The sequence below is a fragment of the Molothrus ater genome, chromosome 9 (assembly GCF_012460135.2).
Source record: "Molothrus ater isolate BHLD 08-10-18 breed brown headed cowbird chromosome 9, BPBGC_Mater_1.1, whole genome shotgun sequence".
NCBI classification, from domain to species: Eukaryota; Metazoa; Chordata; class Aves; order Passeriformes; family Icteridae; genus Molothrus; species Molothrus ater.
In genome coordinates, this window is record NC_050486.2 from 31,361,118 (window position 1) to 31,382,771 (window position 21,654).

Below are 21,654 nucleotides of genomic sequence, written 5' to 3' on the forward strand. Positions count from 1 at the left end.
ATGGCCACAAAAATATTAAGGACCTGAAGTATCTGTCATGTGAGAAGAGGCTAACTGTTTAGCCTGGACAAGAGAAAGCTTGGGTAATTTTATCTATGTGCATTAATTCTTGATAGGATGTAATGAAGAGGAGGGAGCCAGCCTCATAGTACCCATTAACAAGATAAGAAGCAATGGGGACAAATTAAAATACATGACATTCCACTGGAACACAACTTATTTTTTACTGTGAAGGATGTCATATGCTGGCAGAGGTGGTGGAGTCTCCATTTGACACTCAAAACTCAACAGGCAGTGGTCTCGAATAACCTGCTCTAGCTAAAGCCTACTTGGTGTAGGTGGGTTGTGCTCCATGATTTCAAAAGGTATCTTCAAACCTCAATTAATCTATTAAGTAATTTCCAATTTCACTCCAAAATGTCCTTGCCTGTGTCTGGTATCTTTCATGTCTCATCTGAATTTACTGGATGGTACTAATACTATCATCAGGTATAAGCTCTGCAATCCTTATTTCTTGGGTAAGCTAGCTGGAAAATCAGTTCTTTAAAGAAAGCATTTAGTCTCTGTACTGACTTTCCTCCAGGAAGAGTCATAATGCAACATCTTTGGTAAGTATTTGACATATGTAAGACCTTATTTTTGACTGTCCTATGCAACATTATACGTACTACAACTTCTTTGATGTTCCTGCCTCGTATAGTTCAGGGGGAATCAAGAGTTGGTAATCAGAAACAGAATCACCCAAGGCCGTTTTAATTAGGAAGCAAGAAAGACGGTTTTGAGCAAAAGGACAGTTATCTTTACCCATTTTACCTGCGACTAAATTCTTGGATTTGCTTTTTCATAGAGCTGAGGAAGGAAACCGAAGTTATTTCTAAACGCTGTCTTATTTGATGTGATGCAAGAAAGTGCACAGCTGGAGTTAGTGTACTTTAAACTACCTGTTTCAGAGTAGACTTTATCTGCGGCAAGCCAGAAGACCACAGCCGCCGCCGTGCGCCCGAAGGGCACAGCGCAGCCCCGCGGGCCCGAAATGCGCAGTGCCGCTCGCTTCTGCGCAGCCACCGGCGGGCGGGGCCCGAGCGAGGCCGGGCGGGCGCAGCGAAGCCCCGCCGGCCACCGCCTTCCGCTTTGCCTCTTCCCCTTTTCCTGTGCGTACGGAGAACATGGTGGGTAGAGGGGTCGGTGTTGCGGTTCATCTCGCCTGCGGGAACGCTTTGTTTTCTAGCGCGTGGCTGTATCGGCCCTGGAGAGACGCGAGTCGCACTGGGTCCGCTCGGGGGTCGGGAGTGGCGCTCGCCTTTCCAGCAACCCCGGGAGCACGCGGGCTGGGCCGGGGCCGTGGGTGCGCGGGGCGGCACGGCTGGGCTCGGGGAAGGGCTCCTGCGTCCGGCACTTCAGGTTATTCTTGGCGAGTTGGTGTTATTTCTTAGCTGTATTGCAAGGTTCGGTTCGTAGCCTTTCCTGGGGAAGGGTTTAGCCAGGCTGAACAGTGATGGCGTGAGATGCGCAACCTGACCTCAGAATAGGCTCAAAATAGCTAGAGAGATGTTTTTTCCCAGAGTCACAATCACCGGTGTTGGTTATTTTATACCAAGTTGCTAAAACGTTTTGACCTGACATTTCAACTGACTTACTCGTGCTTTTTACAGGGGACACCGCAAAAGGATGTTATAATAAAACCCGATGCCCCAAGCACATTACTTTCAGAAAAACATGCGGACTATATAGCTTCATATGGAACAAAGAAAGATGATTATGTAGGTATCAGTTTGTTACAATACAACTGTGGTTTTGTTAACAGTAATAACCTTTATTTATTGGCTCAGAGCTAAGGGTTAGATGCATGTTAAAAAGCTAATTGTTTTTTGCCCTGCAATCCAAAGTATAAAGTAAAGGTGCCCTTGCTAATGTCTCTAGGTCTGTGATGAGTTTTGGCATGTATTATCTGACTATAAATTTGAAGATTATCATTTTAGCTCTATAATTACTCTGAGACCTGAGAAACAAGCTACTAGCTTCTTCATTCACTAGAATGCACAAGTAGAGTTGTATTTGCATGTTACTCTTTTGATGGGACAACTTGCATCAATTTTACAGTCATAAGTGGTTGGATGTAGTCCACAACAATATGATTCCACTTCCAGCAAGTGAAAATTGTCAATAACTGCGTACGTGAAGAAAAGTTGTGGTTACCTTTACTGTTCACAAGAGCATGCCAAGCACTGTTGCTTTCAATTGTAGTGCATGTGAAAAAGTTTATGTAGTGCAGGTGATGTAATCAGTGTAAGAGAATTCAATATGAAATTTCACTCCTTAGTGTGACTTTAAATTGTGAGAGTTTTGGCACTTGGAAATAGACTTGCTATTTTTTGAGACTAGTTGGGGTGGCAATTTGAGGGCTTCTTTGAATGTCAGTAAGTGATCTGAAGTGAACTGGTGCGCAACTGTTTGTGGCTAATTTGACATTGAGCTTGATGGTTTGAACTAGAAAAATAGAGGGAGGGAGGGAGGGAGTGTAGTACGTGTTGGTATCTACATGCACATTTTCCCGTATGTATGTGTATATACACATGTGCATGATCTACAGAATAGCTTGTGAGTGGCTGATGTGTAGTTGCCAAATGGTTGGAAAACAGTTGACTAACTAGAAGCTATTTGTGAAAGTTAACTAACGTATTTTCATTACCCTACATTGATGGTGTGCTTATCTGATCAAGAACTAAAATAATGCACTGTTTAGGAATACTGTATGTCGGAGTATTTGAGGATGAGTGGTGTGTACTGGGGACTGACAGCAATGGATCTCATGGGGCAGCTGCACCGAATGAACAAAGAAGAAATTCTGTCATTCATCAAATCGTGTCAACATGAGTGTGGTGGAATAAGTGCCAGCATAGGTCATGATCCTCATCTTCTGTATACCCTCAGTGCTGTCCAGGTAAATGTAGGAGGGTAATTTTACAAAAACGTGTTTGTGATTAAGATTTTGATTATTGCAGATTTATGAACCAGTTACTGTTGGAGGTCCATGACAAAAATTATTTCGGTATCTTAATAAAAAAAGAATCTAGTGGACAAAACTGTAGGATTTAGATGTATTACTTTCTAAAAATTGACATATTTGGGAATGTTTTAATGGTCAATTAATGGTTACTGCATTGTTGCCAGTTTAGTAAGTTATCTTGGAATACTCCTTAGCTACAAGTTTTGCTGGAGCATTTTCTAGATAATTTTTGATTTTATAAATTCTTCTTAGTGTACGTTGAGATGACAGATAAGTATGACCAGATCAAGAGCAAAATTTTTTATTTTTATATGAGTTTTTTGGGGGTGTGTAATTTAAAAATTGTACTAGTCTGTTGAACATTTAATTTGTTTGGTGCATATGCTCCCCCTGATAAGAAGTAACTCTCAATCTTATTTTTTAACTGCAGCTATCTCCATTATAGACTTGTTTTCTCACTATTGCTCATGCCTTTATTTTGTTTTGGTTTTTGTTTTTGTTTGCTCTGCTGATGCAAACCATTTTGTGAAAAAGTACTGAAAAGGCTCAAACACTTCTGAACAATTAGCTTGATTGCTTGCAGGGTGCGTCTCTCATTCAGTCTTATGGATGAAGTATTTTAATGGCATTACAAAAAAACCAAAATGGCATTCTTTTCTAGGCAGAAGCTATGCTGGATTTAAGATATTGGGTTTGAACCCCTTAGGTAGGACAGGATGCTCTAAGGTTGATCATTATTACCACTTTAGCACTAGAATTACTCTGAATACACTGTGAGAACCAGGACACTAAAGTTTTTCCAGGCTGTGATGTCCGAACTTTTCCAAACTGTCCAATCCAGCTCCTTTCACAAATTCCAATTCAGTATAAGGGGGGTGTACAATTTGAGGTTGTTACCTTACCTATTAGATATGTTAGTTCTTAAATATGTACTTGATGTTACTAGGAGATATTTTCATGTTAACTAAATTGAGCTGTAGCTATCCAAACTGAAAAAGTGTTCACAAATGCCGATGTAAAGTTTTTGTGGTAAACCTAACCAGCTTATCTTAATGAGTATGCATGGTCTTAGTGAACAAACACCGTTTAGTGCTGTCTACGTATGCAGGATGTTTAAAGGGTGACATCATATGTTCTTGTGATCTCACTTAATAGTAATTTGTTCAGGTTTGCATTTAGGGAGCATGTTGTGATTACATATTTTCTGTTGGAGTTGTAGGTTCTTTTTTTGGAATTTTCCGTAAGACATATTTTATTTGACTTCAATTTTATCTAACAATTGAAAGATTGAAGCTAACTAGATTTTAAAGTCATAGTGTCTAGTGTTTTTCAGATTGGTACTATAATATTGCTTCGTTTCAGCTGGGTTTTTTTCCATTTTGTGCTGTATAATAAATTCTTATTTACTGTCTTTACTGATTTGCAAGGTATGAGTAAAAACATGAAGTCAGATAGGGCTCAGGAACAGTACTGTTGTTTTCACATGATATTGTGTCATACAGATTTGTTGGTTTAAATCAGCGGTGGAAATTGGAAATTGGTTTGGAAAATTGTATTTCCTACTATAATCTTCATTTTTCTTCCAGAATATATTCACTGTACAGTTGGTGTATAATCATACTGTTCATACTTAAATTATTGCATTTTGGTTCTATTTGTTAAATTTAAAATTTTAATTTAAATAAAATTCTAATAATTTGAAACAAGTTATTGTTGATAAGTTTGGACTGTAAGTGGAGTTAGTAACTTAACATACACATATCCAAGTAGTCGCAGTGCAAAACTACAAATTGGTGCATCTAAGGTGTCATTGTACCATCCATAATCAAATATCTGTTCTACGTATTGCTAACAAAATAAATAAACCTGGTTGTGCTTTTGAAAGGAGACCTCAACACTGGAAAGTAACAAAGCATGATAGAGTTCAGTTTGAATTGTTTGTATCTCCCTTTGAGAATGTTTTAAAGGTTTTAGGCAAAGATAATCTGCAGTGCAGAGATTAACTACTAAAGTGGGAAAAACGTTTAATAAACCTTACCAAATAGTATTCAGAGTTAATTAAATCATGTCTTTTATAAATCCATGATTTTTTTTTTTTTGTTAAGAAATAAATTTTTAAAGTTGTTGCTCCTCTTTGATTATTACTGTGTCCTTTTTTTTCCCCTCCCAGATTCTTATTTTATATGACAGTCTCCATGTAGTTGATGTAAATAAAATTGTTGAATATATACAGAGCTTGCAGAAAGAAGATGGATCGTTTGCTGGAGACGAATGGGGTAATTTTTAGATCTTTTAAATGTAGTGTCTAGGTTGACTTGTGTAAGTCTGTAAACTTAAGTTTCCTTGGATGGTCTTTTTGCATATGTATTATATGGGAACACTTTTATTTTCTGAGTCATGGAAAAGAAGAGTTTGTGAAGGACAGAATTATGTTTCATTCCTTTTATAAATATTCTCAACTTCAGTTCCATTCTTGTATTAAGAATAAAGTGTCTTGACGAAGAAAACTTTTGGGCATTTTTAACATAACAGTACTTTGAAATACTAGATACGCTCTTTCATAAAGGAATTTTATACTTGCTATTTGATGGTAGTTAGTAATGACATATCCATGTCAAATATGAAAGGATTTTTCACTTTGTGGGAGTGAGAAAAACTGGGTTTGTACTCATTAACTTCTCTTAATACTGATTTTGTTTCTGCTTATAAATTCTTTATGAACAAATACAAGATTTTTAAGCTGTGGCATAAATATTTAGTCACTCTCAAGGTATTTATCACCACGGACGACCTAAATTTTAAGAAAATCTATTGCGTATCATTCTTGTTCAGGTAAAATTCAGCAACTGAGATCTTAGCAGTATATGTATGCTACTGTAAAGGTAGACGATATGCTGTGCGCTAAATTGGTTCATAGTTTGCTGCGCCCTTTTTTGTTGAAGTATTCCAAGAGGCGCAGCTGAGGGAGTGTGATCCCTGATGTAGGATGGAGCAGCAGGTAGTTGGTTTTTGTGTTTCAGCTTGTGAATTTCTTAAGAACAGAAGTCTTGCAAAAGTTTGACCAAGAAACAGAATGTTTGCAGCTCAGTTAAATTTTAAATTGTGACTTCAAGTATTAATTGCCTAGAGTTTGTGCTAAAAGAGTTATATTGGACTTGACAAGCAATCATTCTGTTATAGGTGTAGGAGCTTAGGTTTTTCTTCCAGGTACAAATATGCAAACGAAGCCTTGTAACTTTAATTAGATTTCCCCTAAAACAAGAAATGGCTTCTACTTCTGGCTGGATTTAAGGCAAAGCAAGAGCTGTCCGATTATTTTTGCTTTATTTCCATTGCTCTGCAACTGTCTGTGGAGCACTGCAGAAAAACTCTAAAATTAAACAGCTGTTTGTAAATTACCGCTAGCTGAATTGATTTGGATATATAGCTGTCCAGCTCTAAATGAGTTGTTGACTTTTATGCACAGTAGAACATACAGATCACTTAAATGGTAATGTATATTTTCTAAATTACTGGGGAAATAATTGGTAAGGTGGAAAATTAAATTGTATGGGGGATTTTTTTAGCTGATTTTTGTTTTTTGATGTAGAACCTCGGATTTTAGCATTTTGTTTTGTATTTTCAGTAGTGGTTTAAATGTATGTTGAAAAAATAATTGATTTCATTCCTTATCCCCCACATTATAGGAGAAATAGATACAAGGTTCTCTTTCTGTGCTGCAGCAACTCTTGCACTTCTGGTAAGTCCTAAACCACCACTTGCATAAGTAGAGAATCAATTGGTACTGCCCTTTGGTACTGCTGAAGATTCTGCAGAAGATCAGCTTGATAGGAGATCAAGTGCATTAGTTATTTTCTGACTTGCAGGGAAAGCTGGATGCTATTGATGTGGGAAAAGCAGTTGAATTCGTTTTGTCTTGTATGAACTTCGATGGAGGATTTGGTTGTAGACCAGGTTCCGAATCACATGCAGGACAGGTGAGTTTCTCTTTATATGGAAATACTTTAAATTAGCAAGCATCACATACTGCCTATAAATGTTTCTTTACAACATGTATCAGTGATGATGATGGATGTACCTCTTGTTTCCCAAATGCCTGATTCTAGTGTCTTAGTTAAAATAAATGAACAGATAAGTAACCTAATCTGGGAAGGTGAGTCAAGACTTGAGAGTTTAGGTAGGAAAAAAGACAGTAATAGAACAGCTTTTAGGACTGTATTTGAGTCTTCACATAGTGATTTTGAAATTGCTAGCATGAGGATTTTTAGAGAATTTGAAATGGCTATCAATGGAGACCGTGAACAAGATTTATCACTTGTTTCTGACAGAAGTCATAATGAGACATAAACATTAATTGTATAGTCTGTCTGAAATTTATCAGCCAATGAACCCAAATAAAAACCAGACATGAATCCTGTCAAGAATTACTTAATTTTTTGAGGAAAGTCAGTTTTTAGATTACATACCTAACTTAGTAATGGGCATATTTCTCAGCTAGAATCACTAGTGTTACACACTGTTACTGGTGACAGTGAATTCTGAAAATAGCTCAATAAAACGTACTTGAGAAGAAAATGCAGTAGTATAATTAGAAAAAATTAAGGGATCTCACGAGGAAGACAGTCTAAATAACTTCTTTCAACAGGAAATTTACATAATGGAAATAATTTTAAATTTAAATTTACCTTTCCTAATTTTTTTCATGGAAAAGTTTAGTGCACTTAACCTGAATATGTGAAAAAAATCAACTTTTAATGCTGTTGTAGTTACCTGTTAATTTTGCATAATTAGGATGAGTAATGCCATAGCTAGGATTCACCTCATCACATGAAAATATTAAAGGCATTTTGTTGACAAGTGTTGGGTTTCCTGCCCCTTCTTTGTTTAAAATCAGAGAAAAAAGTTAAATCTGTCACTTGTAATTGCCATATAGTTCTAATGTACAGTAGCATTGCCCATACAGTCTAAATGGCTGGACCATGTTCTAGTGTTCGAGGAAGTCAGTTCCATAGCTGAAGCCACTCTGCTTGCAGCTGGCATTTTCTGTGAGGATTAGATCTATTGTGCTTATTCACATACTCCTTAAAAAGCTCTCTCTTTCATCTCCATGAAAGTTCAGTATTTTTCTGGGAATGTTGCCAAACCTGCTCTCCTTTTATGAGCGGGTGACCTGCCTAGGAGATGAGAGAAAGGCATCCCACAGAATGCTCCTGGAGGGGCTGCAGCCTATGGTTTGGACAAGGTGCAGTCTTGGCTGCATGGCCGGACCCAGAGAGTATTGGGGAATGATGTTAAATCCAGTTAGTGAAAATGGGATTCTCCAGGGCTCAGTTTTGGGACCAGTCCTTTTTGATATCCTCAAAATGTGGTCTGGACAAAGGAATCAAGGGCATTCTCAGTAAGTCACAGAAAGGACCAGTTTGTGTGGGAGTTTTGATTCATGGGCAGAAGGCTCTGCAAAGCCTAGATCCATGGGCAAAGGCCAACTATGTGATATCCAACAAGGCCAAGTGCCGGGTCCTGCACTTGTGTCACAACAACCCTGTGGAATGCTCCAGGTTTGGGCAAGAGTGGCTGGAAGGCTGCCCAGCAGGAAAGGACTCAGGGGTGCTGGTCGACAGGAGCTGTATATCAGCCCCGGTGTGCGCAGGTGGGCAAGAAGGCCATTGGCACCTGTACCAGCCACAGTGTGGTCACTGGACCAAGGCAGTTGGTGTCCCTTGTGCTGGCACTGCTGGGGCACCTCCAATCCTGCAGGCAGTTTTGAGCCCATCACTTCCAAAAGGACATTATGGTGCTGGAGCATGTCTAGAGAAGGGTAATAGAGCTGGAGAAGGGTCTGGAACATAAGGCCTGTGAGCAGCAGCTGAGGGTACTGGAGTGTTTAGTCAGGAGAAACTACCTGAAAGGAGGTTGTGGCAAGGTGAGGGGTCAGCCTCTTCTCACAGTCATTTAGTTACAGGACAAGGGAGAATGACCTCAAGTTGCACTGCAGGAGATTCAGGTTGCATATTAGGAAGAATTTCTTCACTGAAGGAGTGGTTAAGCATTGGAGCAGACTCCCTAAGAAAGTGGTGGAGTCTCCATCTCTGGAAGTGTTCAAAAAATGAGTAGATGTGGCACTTCCTGATTCAGTGTAGTGTTATTTGGTGGTATTCAGTTAAAGGGTTGGACTTCATGATTTTAGAGGCCTTTTCCAGCCTTAATGATTCTATGATTCTTGGCTTTTTGTGCTTCGCTGCTTTCTTAGTGACTGCATAAAATGTGACCAGAGTATGCTGTTGCATCGTAAATGTATCTCCGCGGAAAAAACTATTAATTTTAAAGTTATTATTAAAAGGGGATTAAATCAAAATTAATACAATTAATTTTATCAATTAATTCTATTAACTAATTAATTTAGGGGATTAATAAAATTAAAAGGGGATTAATCAATGCAGATACATTACATGGCACTTTGAAAGTTAGCGTGACCGAACACATAGGGAATCGCCAAGACAGTTAATGATCTGAGTTAGCCTGTTTCTGTTAGGGAGTTCATTTGGTCTTTTGTTTACTGTTTGCAAGCATTAGGGTAAAAGGCAGGTACAGGAACAAACCATAGACTGGATGCAAAATTTTTATAAAGGCCATATCCAGCCTGCAGAAGTTGGTTTGACTACTCTGTCTTGAGAGTCTGTGTTTTTAAAATAAAATTATATGGCTCTCTCAGGATCTCCTAGGATTATGTTCCAAACCTTGCATTACTGTCTTATATTAGTGAAGTATTACAAATTGTGCTACTGGTACCTTTTTACAAAAGGAACTATAACAATAACACGGTTTTCTAAAGGAAAAGTCTTTGAAACTAAAAGTTGAAATGTGTTTGAGCTTATGTTGCATTGTTTATATGACTGTATTGTTGCTTTGTTTGCTATCTTCCTGCATTTAGTCTGCTAAACTATATTTAGTTATTAAATACACAAAAAATTTATGTCTGTAATTTTAGATCTATTGTTGCACAGGATTTCTGGCTATAACAGACCAGTTGCATCAAGTAAATGTTGACTTGCTGGGTTGGTGGCTTTGTGAACGTCAGTTACCTTCTGGAGGTCTCAATGGACGACCAGAGAAGGTATTTCGTGGCTTCTTTTCTTTGTTCAAACCTCAACAGAGATTGCTTTTTCTGAAGCTGAACTACTGCAAAATGTTATGACTTCTATAAAACATTTAGTAAACTTTTCAAAGAAGTCAGGCTTTCATCCTGATTCTTTCTTTTGTTACTAACACCTGTTATGCAGGCCTTAGCTATGCTTCATTTGAATCCTCAGTACAGCAACGTACACATGCTGAAGGATGTCTTGCTGACCACTTGAACCATTATCCTGTTAAACTGGGTCTTTAATATTTTCTGACTTGGGGAATGATCTTTATAGGATTTGTAGAAAAATTGCTGTTCTACTGGATGTAAATCCTGAGTGTCATAGTGTTTCACATCACACTAGAGATTTGTGTAACCTAGAATAATCTCTGGCAAATAGATAATCATCCAACAGATTCCCCTGCTTCCCCCCTTGCCCCCAAAATACAAATAGTTGATATGAACTTCTCTGTATTTCCTCTTCAAAGAAGTGCTGTGGTTTTTCAGCCTCTCTCACAGAAGGTGAAGTCTTTAAAAATCACATTCTTGTGGTCTTGTTTCTTGAAGAAGTTTGAAAAAGATAGTTTCCTTTCCTGAAAACAGAAGTCCGCTGAAAAGAGACTCTGTCAAGAAATTCTTTTACTCCAAAGACACTCTTAAGTGTTATGTCTCCGCAAGAGTATTATGATAGCACACCTGATAATGTGCAGAATTACCAGTAAAATTTGCAACATTATGTTTAAAACCCAGGCAAATATTTAATCTGCTTCTCTGCTTGCCAGTTACCTGATGTATGTTATTCATGGTGGGTGCTAGCTTCTTTGAAGATGATTGGTAGGATACAGTGGATTGACAGAGAGAAACTGCGCTGCTTTATTTTGGCATGCCAGGATGAGGAGTCTGGAGGATTTGCTGACAGACCAGGAGATATGGTAAGTGATATTTTTTCTAAATAAAATACACATGAAAATTTCAACTGGAAATATCAACTTTTGTTTGAGTGTAACTCAACTCATGGTCTAGGTGGCTTTTGCAGAGGCTGCAGTTTACTCTGAAGGAAGAATAGTGTAGAATTGCCATTGAAGGCGTACGTGGGGAGCGCATTCTGTATAACGCACATGCATCCCCCAGTGAAGTCAGTTGCCATTCCTTACAAAATCTAGTTTGGTCCCCCATAACACACTCAACACAAACCATTTCTCACAAGACCATTTGGAAGATGTGTGTAAAAACGCTCTGTTTGGTGGTGGGTTTGCCCTGGTGCGTGTGTGGGTTCTTTGGGTTTATTATTTTGTTTTGTGAAATGGTCTGCAAGCTAAAGTTTGGTGTAGGTTAAATAGTCTTCAACTCTCATGGTGGTTTTGTGTGATCTAATTAAATCAAGAATCCCTATACACTAACCTTCATTCTTTGCTAGCCCAGCCACTGAATAAATCATGTAGCTGACATTTGTCTAGCTGAGGGAGGAAGAAGCTTTTGTGATAACATCGTCAAGAGGCTGGTGCTATGGATTTTTTGCTTGTTGAGAAAGCAGTTAAAATTTAGCCAGTCTGTTCTCTTTGGTTTTAAGTGGAAGTAACTGATATTGTCCCAGTGAAATGGCAAATAAAGTTTTTATCTTTCAAGAGTGCTGGACAGATAAAATAAAAAGTATTGTGAGACTTCATTCCTTTTGAACACTTGGCTTATTTGTTAATGGTCTGGAAAGGCATTGGCTGTTTTTATTGCAGCTGCCCATATCTGCTCCCTTCTCCACAAATGCATTAAAAAATAAAGTAACTTTTTATTTTTTTGCAAGCAACTACTTTATTCCCAGTTGGGGGAGAAATCTGTTAACTCCGATCTGTCATTTGGAAAGTGGTTTTTTTTGTTCTTAAAATAGGAAGAGTTTTGCATTTCTAAGGAGCTTACAGGAAGACCTTTTCTATTTTCAGAATTCTTGAAGAAAAGCCCAGAACTTGAAGTTTAAATACTTTTCTATCTTTGAGTAATGAAATATTTGTATCTTCTTGGAAGAGCATCTCTGAAGAGCCTTTACTCTATAACTAAGGAGAGCACCTTTGGGACAGCTTTTCTATGTTACATTAGCAGTCATTTAATATTATTTTTACCTGTCTTTGATTGCTGAAGTGTAGAAATTTCTACTCCTGTAGAAATGTTGGCCTCCCAGGTTTTTGCTTTATTCTTGCAGAAACTCAGTCCTAACAGACCTTGTTGTTTTGGGGTATTTTGTGTTTGGGTTGTTTTTTCATTTGTTTGTTTTGTAGGGGGGAGAAGGGGTGTGGTGGTCATATGGTTTAGGAGAAGAGGTTTGGGGGGGGGGGGGTTGTTTTCATTTATAGTTCTGGGAGGTTTTCTAGCAAAATAGGTTGCTTCCCTCTCAAGGTTTTACACCTCAGCTCTGTATTTGGAGACCAGTAAAGAGCATTATGATGTTTCTGAAGAACAAATGGGGAATTTATGGAAGTGGTACCTGTAGATGATCCAGTTTACTTTTAAACTGGATCATCTACAGGTAATTAATTATCTTTGCTTCTACCACCCTGTGATATTGCATGCCTAATAGACAAATGTGAGTGCTTTCTGTCTAACTCGGAGTAGAAAATCGCTTTAGCAGCAGATAATTGACAAGCATGCCTGAGTAAATCATAGTATTGTAAATGCCTGCTATGGAAATTTCTTGCCTGTCAACACATGTTAGCACAAATGAAAATTTATTCAGTTGTATTGTCTTCCCCAGAGAAGCCATGGAGATTTTCTGTTCTCTTGCTGGCAAATGAAAATTTCATTCCATACAAGTGAAAAAACAGTAGACTTTTGGAAACACACACAAGCTTTCTTTTTTCTTCCAGGTGGATCCATTTCACACCTTATTTGGTATTGCTGGACTATCTTTATTGGGAGAAGAACAAATTAAGGCTGTCAATCCTGTCTTTTGTATGCCAGAAGACGTCCTTCGAAGAATAAACGTACAGCCTGAGCTTGTAAGCTAAGCCTTGTAAAAGACAAAAGCTTTGTACGACCAATTGCTTTTTGGTTTTACTGATTTATAATCTCATCTGTGAAACTGTCATAATATTCTTCTTTCAGATGTGTTTACATTATGGAAGTAAAGCAATAGCTTTGCTGTGGACTTTATCACTTTATAAATTGTTTCAGAACAGGCTGGTTCTCTTAATCTGAGTGTAACATGTTATTTTGTTGTATTCTAAGATGTGTAGAAACATTTCAAGACTGTATCTAAATTTATGGGCCTTGGCTCTTTTTTTTTTAATATAATTTTCAAATCAGAGCTTGACAGTGTGAATGCTTAACTTTTCTATTCCTGTAATATCAACCATGCTAGTACTGGTGTTCATACAGGCCTCTTTTGATGGTGGATCATGCAAAGCACTTTAAAAAAACAAAAAAAAAGCCCAAAACAAACAAACCAATAAAATCCTACCTGAGGCCTGCACTTAATACCACACTTACATATTTAATTATTCCTGTTCACATTTGCCATCACTTTTCTATACTGAGAAACAGCTGCTTCTTCTCCCAGTAATTGATACTAGTAGTACCATAATTATGGTTCTTTTAAATATACAAATGTCTTCATTTATTGATCAGTCCCTTAGACAAAATTCCACTGATACTTGCGATACAGCACACCTTGAGTATGTAGAGTGAAACTTGCTAACATTAAACATTCTAGAGAAGGTCCCTGTTGGATGGTGACTTGTAATTGAACATAGAGTTGATGCTAAATCTCTTGCTGGGTTGAAATCCTGATTTTGTAGCTTTTAAGACATTAATTGTCAACACTTGATTTTGGTGTAGTTGAAAATAAAATAAGCTGTGGAAAACACTTGTTCTCTGAAGGGTGAAATCCTCTTTGTCTTCATAGAAGTGCTAAAATTGCCTCTTAATTTACATTCCACACATCCTAGCTGAATGACATTCCACTTGTAATATACAGTAAAAGGTAATTGGGAAGGGCAGGAAGTCTTTTGATAATCTCTATACTTATGTTTAAATAAGGCCTAAAGTTGTTTCACCAGTACTTCACTCTGCAGAGATAGCCACCCAAGATTAGGCCTGCACAGTTTTCATACTAGCAGAACTGTATGTTGATTTGTAGTCATTTAAAATAAAAACCCAAACTCACTGAATATAAAATATTTCCTTAGGCTACAATATTGAGAATTAATTTGATAACAGTAAAGACTACTCTAGCCATGACCAGCTTTTGAACCAAGTTCAGACACAGTAACAAAAGTGCCTTTTTGCACTTTTTAGTGCCTTTTTTAGCACTTCAGAAGCAAAGGCTTTATCTTGAGTACAGCAAAGCAGTCCAAAGTCCAATTTGGCTGGAGAGAGTGCCTTAAGTCACAGCAGTTAGGTGAACGGTTGAGCTTTTTCTATTCTTAAGGGTGTGTCATTATATCATTCTTGTAGCTCTGTAGTAAGAGTGCCTCAAGCGGAAGAGGGCTATAAAGCTATACATTTCCTAACACCTCAAAGGATCAAGAACCAGCCTTAAAAACATCTATTCCTTCTCCCAAGTTTATATATATATGTATATATCTCCCAAGTTTATTTATACACACACATACACACACACACACACACACATATATATATATATGTATATCCCCCCTCACACCTCCACCACCGTCCTGAAAAGTGTAGTCTCTTCCTGTGTCTGGCAGTTCTGAAATCCCACATCACTGTTGCACCACAACTACAGACCTTGAATCAACCTTCTCCTACCAAAACGCTGACCCTTAAATTATCAGAAATCTGACAGATCTCGAAACTGACAGGCTGTGCTCTGTCTGGAGTAGCCTTGCCAGCATCTCCTGATTCCAAATTCCAGGTCAAGAAAAGCCTCTCTCATTGTCCCAAAACATGTATGCAAACTCCATTCACTGCATCTTATGCAGAATTTTCAAGGACAAAAATCAAACCCACAGTATAGCCTCCAACTTTTGGGCAAATCTTTCTTCAGAATAACTAGAGGGATCTGGGTCCCTTGCAGTGGTAACTTTCTTCAGAAATAGCTCAGCATTTGAATGAAGTGAGAGGAATGGCACAGCAGGCCATGTGGAGTAGGTGAATGCTTTGGGCGTAGTGGACATCTTGTTTCTTTGTTTTTTTGGGTGCCATAGGAGATGGCGTGCAACAGGTGAGCGGAGTATAGTCCACTACTGAGGACAGAATTTTTGTGGAAGAGGTCCGTGTTGGCTGGCATACCTCCAGCCCTGTGTTTTTACAAATCATGAAGAGGCACCTACTGCTGATGGCAGCAGCATCCCGGTTAAATCGGTGTTGCAGTTCCAGTGTGATGCCTCCTCCGGCGGCATCTTTCCAGAGGCAGAGTTGTTTTTTCTGCGTATGGTAGTCTCGCATCCTACGGTCACGCCGTGTTACGTTAGCCTGTGAGTGCTCGGGGTGGAGCTGCAGAAGCTCAGAGCACTCCGGCTACTGCGGCCCCGCTGGGCCCCGCCCCAGCGTGCCCCATTCCACTACGGTTCGGCTCAGCCGTGCCAGCCGCCCGCCCGCCCGCTGCTGTCGGTCAGGGATCCCGCGGCCGCCCCCTCCGCAGCCCTGCCCCTCCTCAGCACGGCCCGCGGCCGCAGGTCTCAGGCGCGGGGCGGGCCGGGGCGGTTCTGCGGGGCGGGGCAGGGCTGCCTAGGGGGCGGGAGCGCCCCGTCTGCCGCCTTTCCGCGGCGAGAGTGGCCCTTGGGCGCGCGAGCGTTTCCGGGGCAGCGTCATCACCGTCACGCTCAGCGTCGTGATCACCATCATCATGACAACACTCCGCGCCTTCACCTGCGACGACCTCTTCCGATTCAACAACATGTGAGCGCCGGCTGTCCCCTCTTCCTGCCCCCGAGCCCCTGCGCGCTTCCCCACCCCGCGGGGTCCTCCCGGCGCCCCGCCGGCCGGGCGGGCACGGGCCCTGGCCCGTGCTGAGCGCCGCACTCTCTTCCTCCACAGCAATCTGGACCCGCTGACCGAGACTGTATCCTTCCCGCCGGGGCAGAGGCGCGGGGTCGGGCGCGGGAGGCGCAGCCTTGGCGGCCGCAGTTACTCCTTAACCAAGCGCCCAGTACGGGATTCCCTTCTACTTGCAGTACCTCGCCCACTGGCCCGAGTATTTCATCGTCGCCGAGGCGCCCGGCGGGGAGCTGATGGGTTACAGTGAGTGCTGGGTGTCCCGGCGGTAACGTCTCCCTTCGTTGCCTCTTTCGGGGATTATAACGCGGGAGCTTTTCTTACTCTTCGCGTTGACCAAATGTCCAACATGGAAGAGGAACCTTGCGTTGCATCTTCCCATTTCTTAAATGTCTTGGGGTATTATGCAGGACTCATGGCCATAGCTTCCAGTTTGATGTTCCTAGCGCAGCGAGGAGCCTTGGCTGTGGTATCATCCACCTGTATTTGGCGAATGGTTATTTCTGTATTCTGGAAGATTAAGTCCCTACCCACAGGTAGTAAAAGTGCTGGGCTTGCGTTTTGCATTGCCCTGTAAAGGAAAGCTCTTTACATCTGGGCCTGGATGTCATTTGCTAATTTGCTGTGGCATATTTTTGTTTTTCAGAAATCATGTCAAAGAGAACTGCCAGGAGATGGGGTGGGGCAGAGTAATGGTTTTTGCAGGGACCCAGGAACTAAAAGTATTTGACATACTAAAGCAGAAAGTATGTGTGCTGTATAGATCATTTCTCTGTATCCACCACACTTGTTGCTTATTAGCAGTGACTGCGATATCTATTAAAAGCACAGGGTGGAAGTGTGAATGTTCATTAATAAACTAACATTGGATTGAAAGGAGAGAAACTAGAAAAAGCCCCCCAAAACACCATCCCCACCTCCACTTTTTTTTCTTTTTTTTTTTCCCTTAAACATATTGTGTTTGCAGGGCCTTAGCTTTCTATTGCCAGACTGGCAAAGCATCCCAAGCTCTATTCCCTCATAATCTCCAAAAGTCTCAAATAGTTGCTGGGATGGTAATTTTGTGTTTCTAGCCCTCTGTTCCTCCTTTATTTCAGTCAGATTTCAAATTTTGGTTCAGTGAGACTTGTGAGAATTGCTTAAAATTTGCATTTAGAAGTCACCTCAAGCAAGGAATTTGCAAACTTGTTTGGTGTTTTTTTTACACTAGTCAAGAAACTGCTGTAATATTTGAGTGAAATGACATCTTTAGTGGCTGCTGAATCATAGAGTGAAAAGGTAGACATCCCTGTTTTAGCCTTTACCACAACCATTGTATCATGTGTTTATCCATGGCTTATTCCTCTTGTGAAGTTGTCTGGTTGCAGGCAGTGCATTACTCCAAAGGTGCTGCTGCGCTGATGCTCTGTATATTCACAGTCATGGGCAAAGCCGAAGGCTCTGTGGCTAGGGAAGAATGGCATGGACACGTTACTGCTCTCTCTGTTGCACCAGAATTTCGACGGCTGGGTTTGGCTGCTAAATTGATGGAACTCCTGGAAGAAATTTCAGAAAAGTGAGTAGTATGGCTTTAATTTTAATTTTAATTTAAATTTAATCTTTAAATTTATCTTTTAAAGTAACATTTAAAAGTAGTATTTCTACAGAAACCTGTCCCTGTTTTACGTGGCAAAATTTTGCTTTACGTGGTGTTCTGATTTTCTGAAATTCCTCATAGTTGGAGAAAAAGAGTTGTGAAAGTTGCTTAGCAGTTTAAAATCTCAGGGTTTCTCTGAAAGCTGACTTGCCAGAGGGAGGAGGAAATAGCCTGAATTCCAGTAGAGACAGTGTATAAAAGAACATTCCTTGACAGAAAATGAGCTTTGTGAAACATCAGCACTGTTTCCTGTAGGGCCTCCAACATACTTGTTCAGTAACTGTGGGCTTTGTGCAATGCCCTCAGGCACAATCCTGAACAAATTTTGTACTGCAGAGAGTATCTTAGTTTACTTGCCATCTCCTGCTTGGTTACTTGTACCTGAGAAAATTTAATTTAATGTCAGATGAACCCACTGGGAAATGTCCTTAACTGATTCTAGTAGGGCAACCCCACTATGGTTGGTAAGACTGGAAAGTAGTATGATGTTTTGAAAAATTTGCCTTGTGGAATTAAGGGTCTATCGTCTCCTGTTAGGCAACTGAATTTTGTGACTGATTCCACTTCTCCTAATCCAAGCAATCCAAAATGTGGATACTTTTTAAATTGGATTTAGGCCTGTGGGGGCATTTAACTTCTCTTGTTCTTTCTGATCAAATTTCTGAACCCACTGACTGGTGAAAAATGGCCATGTGATAAAAATAAAATTAAATCCTTGTCTATGATTGAATTTTCCCTTGGTAAATGAGTGTATCTGTTATTACATTGGGAAAGATGTTTAATTAGTATACTACATTGGACTTGCTTGTGTTACATTACCATTTATGAGTTGTTATTTAGAAATACATTTACCTGCTATTCCTTAATGTGGTTTTGTTTGTTTCTTTTCTTCCCCTGCTAAAGAAAGGGTGGATTTTTTGTCGATCTCTTTGTGAGAGTATCAAATCAGGTTGCTGTAAATATGTATAAGCAACTAGGCTACAGTGTGTACCGAACAGTCTTAGAGTACTACTCAGCTAGCAGTGGGGAGCCAGATGAAGATGCTTATGGTAAGTTCTTGTTTGGTCTCAAATTGAATGGAACTATTCTCATGTTAAAGGTTGCTGGGATTGTTTGTAAGACTGTTACTATTTTTTATATGAAACACATTAAAAAACATGAAACAATTTGAAACAATTATATAAACAATTTCAGATAGTTGCTGATTAATAGGAATTTTGTATTTTTGTAACTTTCCCTAATTAAGATTATATCAGTTACTAAACTTAATCGTGCCACTTACACATTTTGTAGCATCTCTGGCAAAATCAACCACAGAACAAGAATAAATGAGAAGGAATGTCAGTGCTTTCTTCCTTTCATCCCATAACAGGGACTTGAAACTTTGTTTTTCTCAGATGTCTATGTATAAATTAACAATTGTCAGCGTTCAGCAACGGCAAAGAATTGGGTACCATTTTCAATTTAAAAGGGAAGGAACATGGAAATTCAAGTATGTTAATGTTAATTAGGTTAACAAAAGTGAACTACCAAGTGCTTCCTCTTTCTAGGTCCTTTTTAAAATTATCCTCCCAAAGGGTTACATGGCTAGGCTGTGTATCGTTTCTGTTCTTGCACTGTTTATTTGATACGTAGGAGCACTGCGAAAATACAAGGGCTCAGACAGACAGACAGACACCTACCATTGCTGCATGTGACTTAAGTCATATATTTGTCTCTTTAGCTTGTCATTTCCTTTCCATTTGGGTGAGTTTTATGCAGTGTTTTATATCAGTTGATATCATTGCCATTGAGCAACCTTAAGGACAGCAGTGTGTCCTGAGGAGAGCAACCAAGATGGTGAGAGGTCTCAAGAGCAAGATTTAGGAGGAGCAGCTTATGTCCATGAGTTTGTGCCACTTGGAGAAGAGAAAGCTGATGCGTGCCCTTGTCACAGTCTATAACTTCCGAGGACAGCAGAGAAGGGTGTTGATCTCCTCCCTCCGGTGACCAGGACATGAGGAGATGGAGCAAAGCTGTGTCAGGGAATGTTCAGAGTGCACGTTAGAAGGCTCTTCACTGAGAGGGTGGTTGGTAACTGCAATGGTCTCTCCAGGGAAAGAATCATGACACCAAGCTCATCAGAATTCAAGGAATATCTGCACAATGCTCCTAATCCTACAGTATAATTTTAGGTAGTACTTTGTGGAGCAGGGAGTTGCACCCTTATGGGTCCTTTCAAACTTGAGGTAGTCTTATGATTCTAGTAAATTTTCTTGATTAAAAATTATCTTATTTTAATGGAGAATTCACTTAATATGGCTTTGTGCAATGAATTACTATAATAGCATTTTTTCCTGTCGCTATAGATATGAGAAAAGCTCTTTCCAGAGATACAGAGAAGAAATCAGTTATACCTCTGCCTCATCCTGTGAGACCAGAAGACATCGAGTAACTTTAAGCTGCGGTTCTCATGCAATGTACCAAGGGTCAGGTTCCATCTCCTATAACCGCCAACAACTTATGCATAAGAAGTTTTAGGCCAAATGTTTTTCCCATAAAATACATATAAAAGCAATGTTGAGAAGCTGACTAACACTGCTTCTATTGGTAATGCCTGTATACTGCCACACTTACTCTATTTTTCCTTTCACATGTTGGAGAATTGGAGCCTATTAAAATGGAATTACTTCCTGTATGGTCTTTTCTTGGTTTTCTTGTTGCAGCTAAAATTTATTTCTGTTTCAGGAAGCATCTCGTTGTATAGTCTGTGATTTAACAGTTCCCATGCCAAGTTAATTGTGGTGAAAGAAGGCAAATTAAGCCAGGACACTCAACTAGGATGCCCCAAAACCCTGCCAATCACAGGTTGCCAAAAAAACCCCACCCCAGGTTACAAAAATATTTGAAACTCAGGTACAAAAATACCAAATCCCCTGCCTACAAAAATACCAAAAACTCCCCCTACAAAAAACTAGGTTCCAAAACACAATCCTAGGTGTATTTTTGTTCAAAACCCTAGTTTTGAGCCCTAGTTTCAAAATAATAGAAAACCAGGTTTCAAAATCACAGATTTAAAATACCAGAATTTTAACCTAACCCAAGTTCCAAAATACAAAAGCAACCTAATTTCAAAATACCAGAATAGCAAGTTCAGAAATATCAAAATAACATGGTTTAAAAACACTAGAATACCAAGTTGCAAAATAGCAAAATAATTCCATTTCAAAATACCAGAATATCAAGTTCCAAAATATCAAAATTACCTCATTTAAAAGTATCAAACTGCAAAATACCAGTTTTCAGATCTCTTATGTGGTCAGGATTTCCAAACCTAAAAGAATGCAATATTGTCAAAATGGAATCTGTGCTACCAAAATGGATATTTTCTTGTCTGAAAAGCTTTCCTCTGGTAACCATCAATACATGTATTTATTCTAATTGTACAGCCAGATGCAATAAGAATTTTACTTTAAAAGCAAACACTTGTAGTAGCTGTCTGCTTAGTTTGTGTCTGTGAGACCTGGCATTTGGGCCGGAGAGCTGTGGTCAGGATCAAAGGACGGAGTAAATCTTTTCCCTGCAGATGCACAGCAAAAGACTGCGGAGCAGGCAAAGGGAGCATTTATATATTTCACTGAAATTCAGGGCACAGCAGCATGGGGGTGCTCAGGTTCATCAGGATTAGTCATAAACAACACAGCCAAACCCATGACCCCTCAAGGGATGTGTCAAACGCTTCGACAGAAACACAGTTAAGTAATGATTACAGAGGAAAAATTACCAGTAATCACTTACGGTCCATGGAGAATTTCCTCGGTAATTACAAAGCTAGGACATACGGAATTTTGGAGGCAGAATCCACAATTTTGGCCACGGGCACCAGGATGAGAAGGCTGGTTCTTTTCCACGGAAAGGAAAGCCCAGCACTCTGGTGTTTCAGGGGCAGACAAGGGGCCATGTAGGGAA

The 21,654-nt window shown here is 39.7% G+C and overlaps 2 protein-coding genes, 1 long non-coding RNA gene and 1 other non-coding gene across 4 annotated transcripts in view; 3 read left to right on the forward strand and 1 right to left on the reverse strand.

The window, feature by feature from the left end:
* Positions 1-1,077: 1,077 nt before the first annotated feature.
* On the forward strand, positions 1,078-13,977 carry RABGGTB (Rab geranylgeranyltransferase subunit beta). The gene is made up of 9 exons (XM_036387734.2): positions 1,078-1,169; positions 1,653-1,760; positions 2,744-2,941; positions 5,178-5,283; positions 6,694-6,746; positions 6,874-6,984; positions 9,996-10,121; positions 10,910-11,059; positions 12,980-13,977. Exons 1-9 carry the CDS (start codon positions 1,167-1,169, stop codon positions 13,118-13,120), a joined length of 996 nt encoding a protein of 331 aa, XP_036243627.1. The 5' UTR covers positions 1,078-1,166; the 3' UTR covers positions 13,121-13,977.
* LOC118689875 (small nucleolar RNA SNORD45) lies at positions 1,920-2,002 on the forward strand. The gene has a single exon (XR_004980699.1). It is a non-coding gene; the product is annotated as a small nucleolar RNA SNORD45 (small nucleolar RNA).
* LOC118689446 (uncharacterized) overlaps positions 13,690-21,654 on the reverse strand; it is a 48,408-nt gene continuing 40,443 nt past the window's right edge. The window contains exons 4-5 of the long non-coding RNA XR_004980624.2: positions 20,952-21,019; positions 13,690-19,721 (exon numbers count right to left, since the gene is read on the reverse strand). This is a non-coding gene — a long non-coding RNA (uncharacterized LOC118689446). The remainder of the gene's footprint in view (positions 19,722-20,951; positions 21,020-21,654) is intronic.
* NAA20 (N-alpha-acetyltransferase 20, NatB catalytic subunit) lies at positions 15,865-20,383 on the forward strand. The gene is made up of 6 exons (XM_036387735.2): positions 15,865-15,974; positions 16,113-16,137; positions 16,226-16,316; positions 17,490-17,625; positions 18,610-18,755; positions 20,055-20,383. Exons 1-6 carry the CDS (start codon positions 15,922-15,924, stop codon positions 20,138-20,140), a joined length of 537 nt encoding a protein of 178 aa, XP_036243628.1. The 5' UTR covers positions 15,865-15,921; the 3' UTR covers positions 20,141-20,383.

Coding starts and splice junctions, on each gene's coding strand:
- NAA20 (XM_036387735.2), top strand. CDS start 15,922: ATGACAACACTCCGCGCCTTCACCTGCGACGACCTCTTCCGATTCAAC. Junction 16,138..16,225: donor TGGACCCGCTGACCGAGACT/GTATCCTTCCCG, acceptor CCAAGCGCCCAG/TACGGGATTCCCTTCTACTT. Junction 16,317..17,489: donor CGGGGAGCTGATGGGTTACA/GTGAGTGCTGGG, acceptor GTATATTCACAG/TCATGGGCAAAGCCGAAGGC.
- RABGGTB (XM_036387734.2), top strand. Junction 6,985..9,995: donor CCGAATCACATGCAGGACAG/GTGAGTTTCTCT, acceptor CTGTAATTTTAG/ATCTATTGTTGCACAGGATT. Junction 10,122..10,909: donor TCAATGGACGACCAGAGAAG/GTATTTCGTGGC, acceptor TCTGCTTGCCAG/TTACCTGATGTATGTTATTC.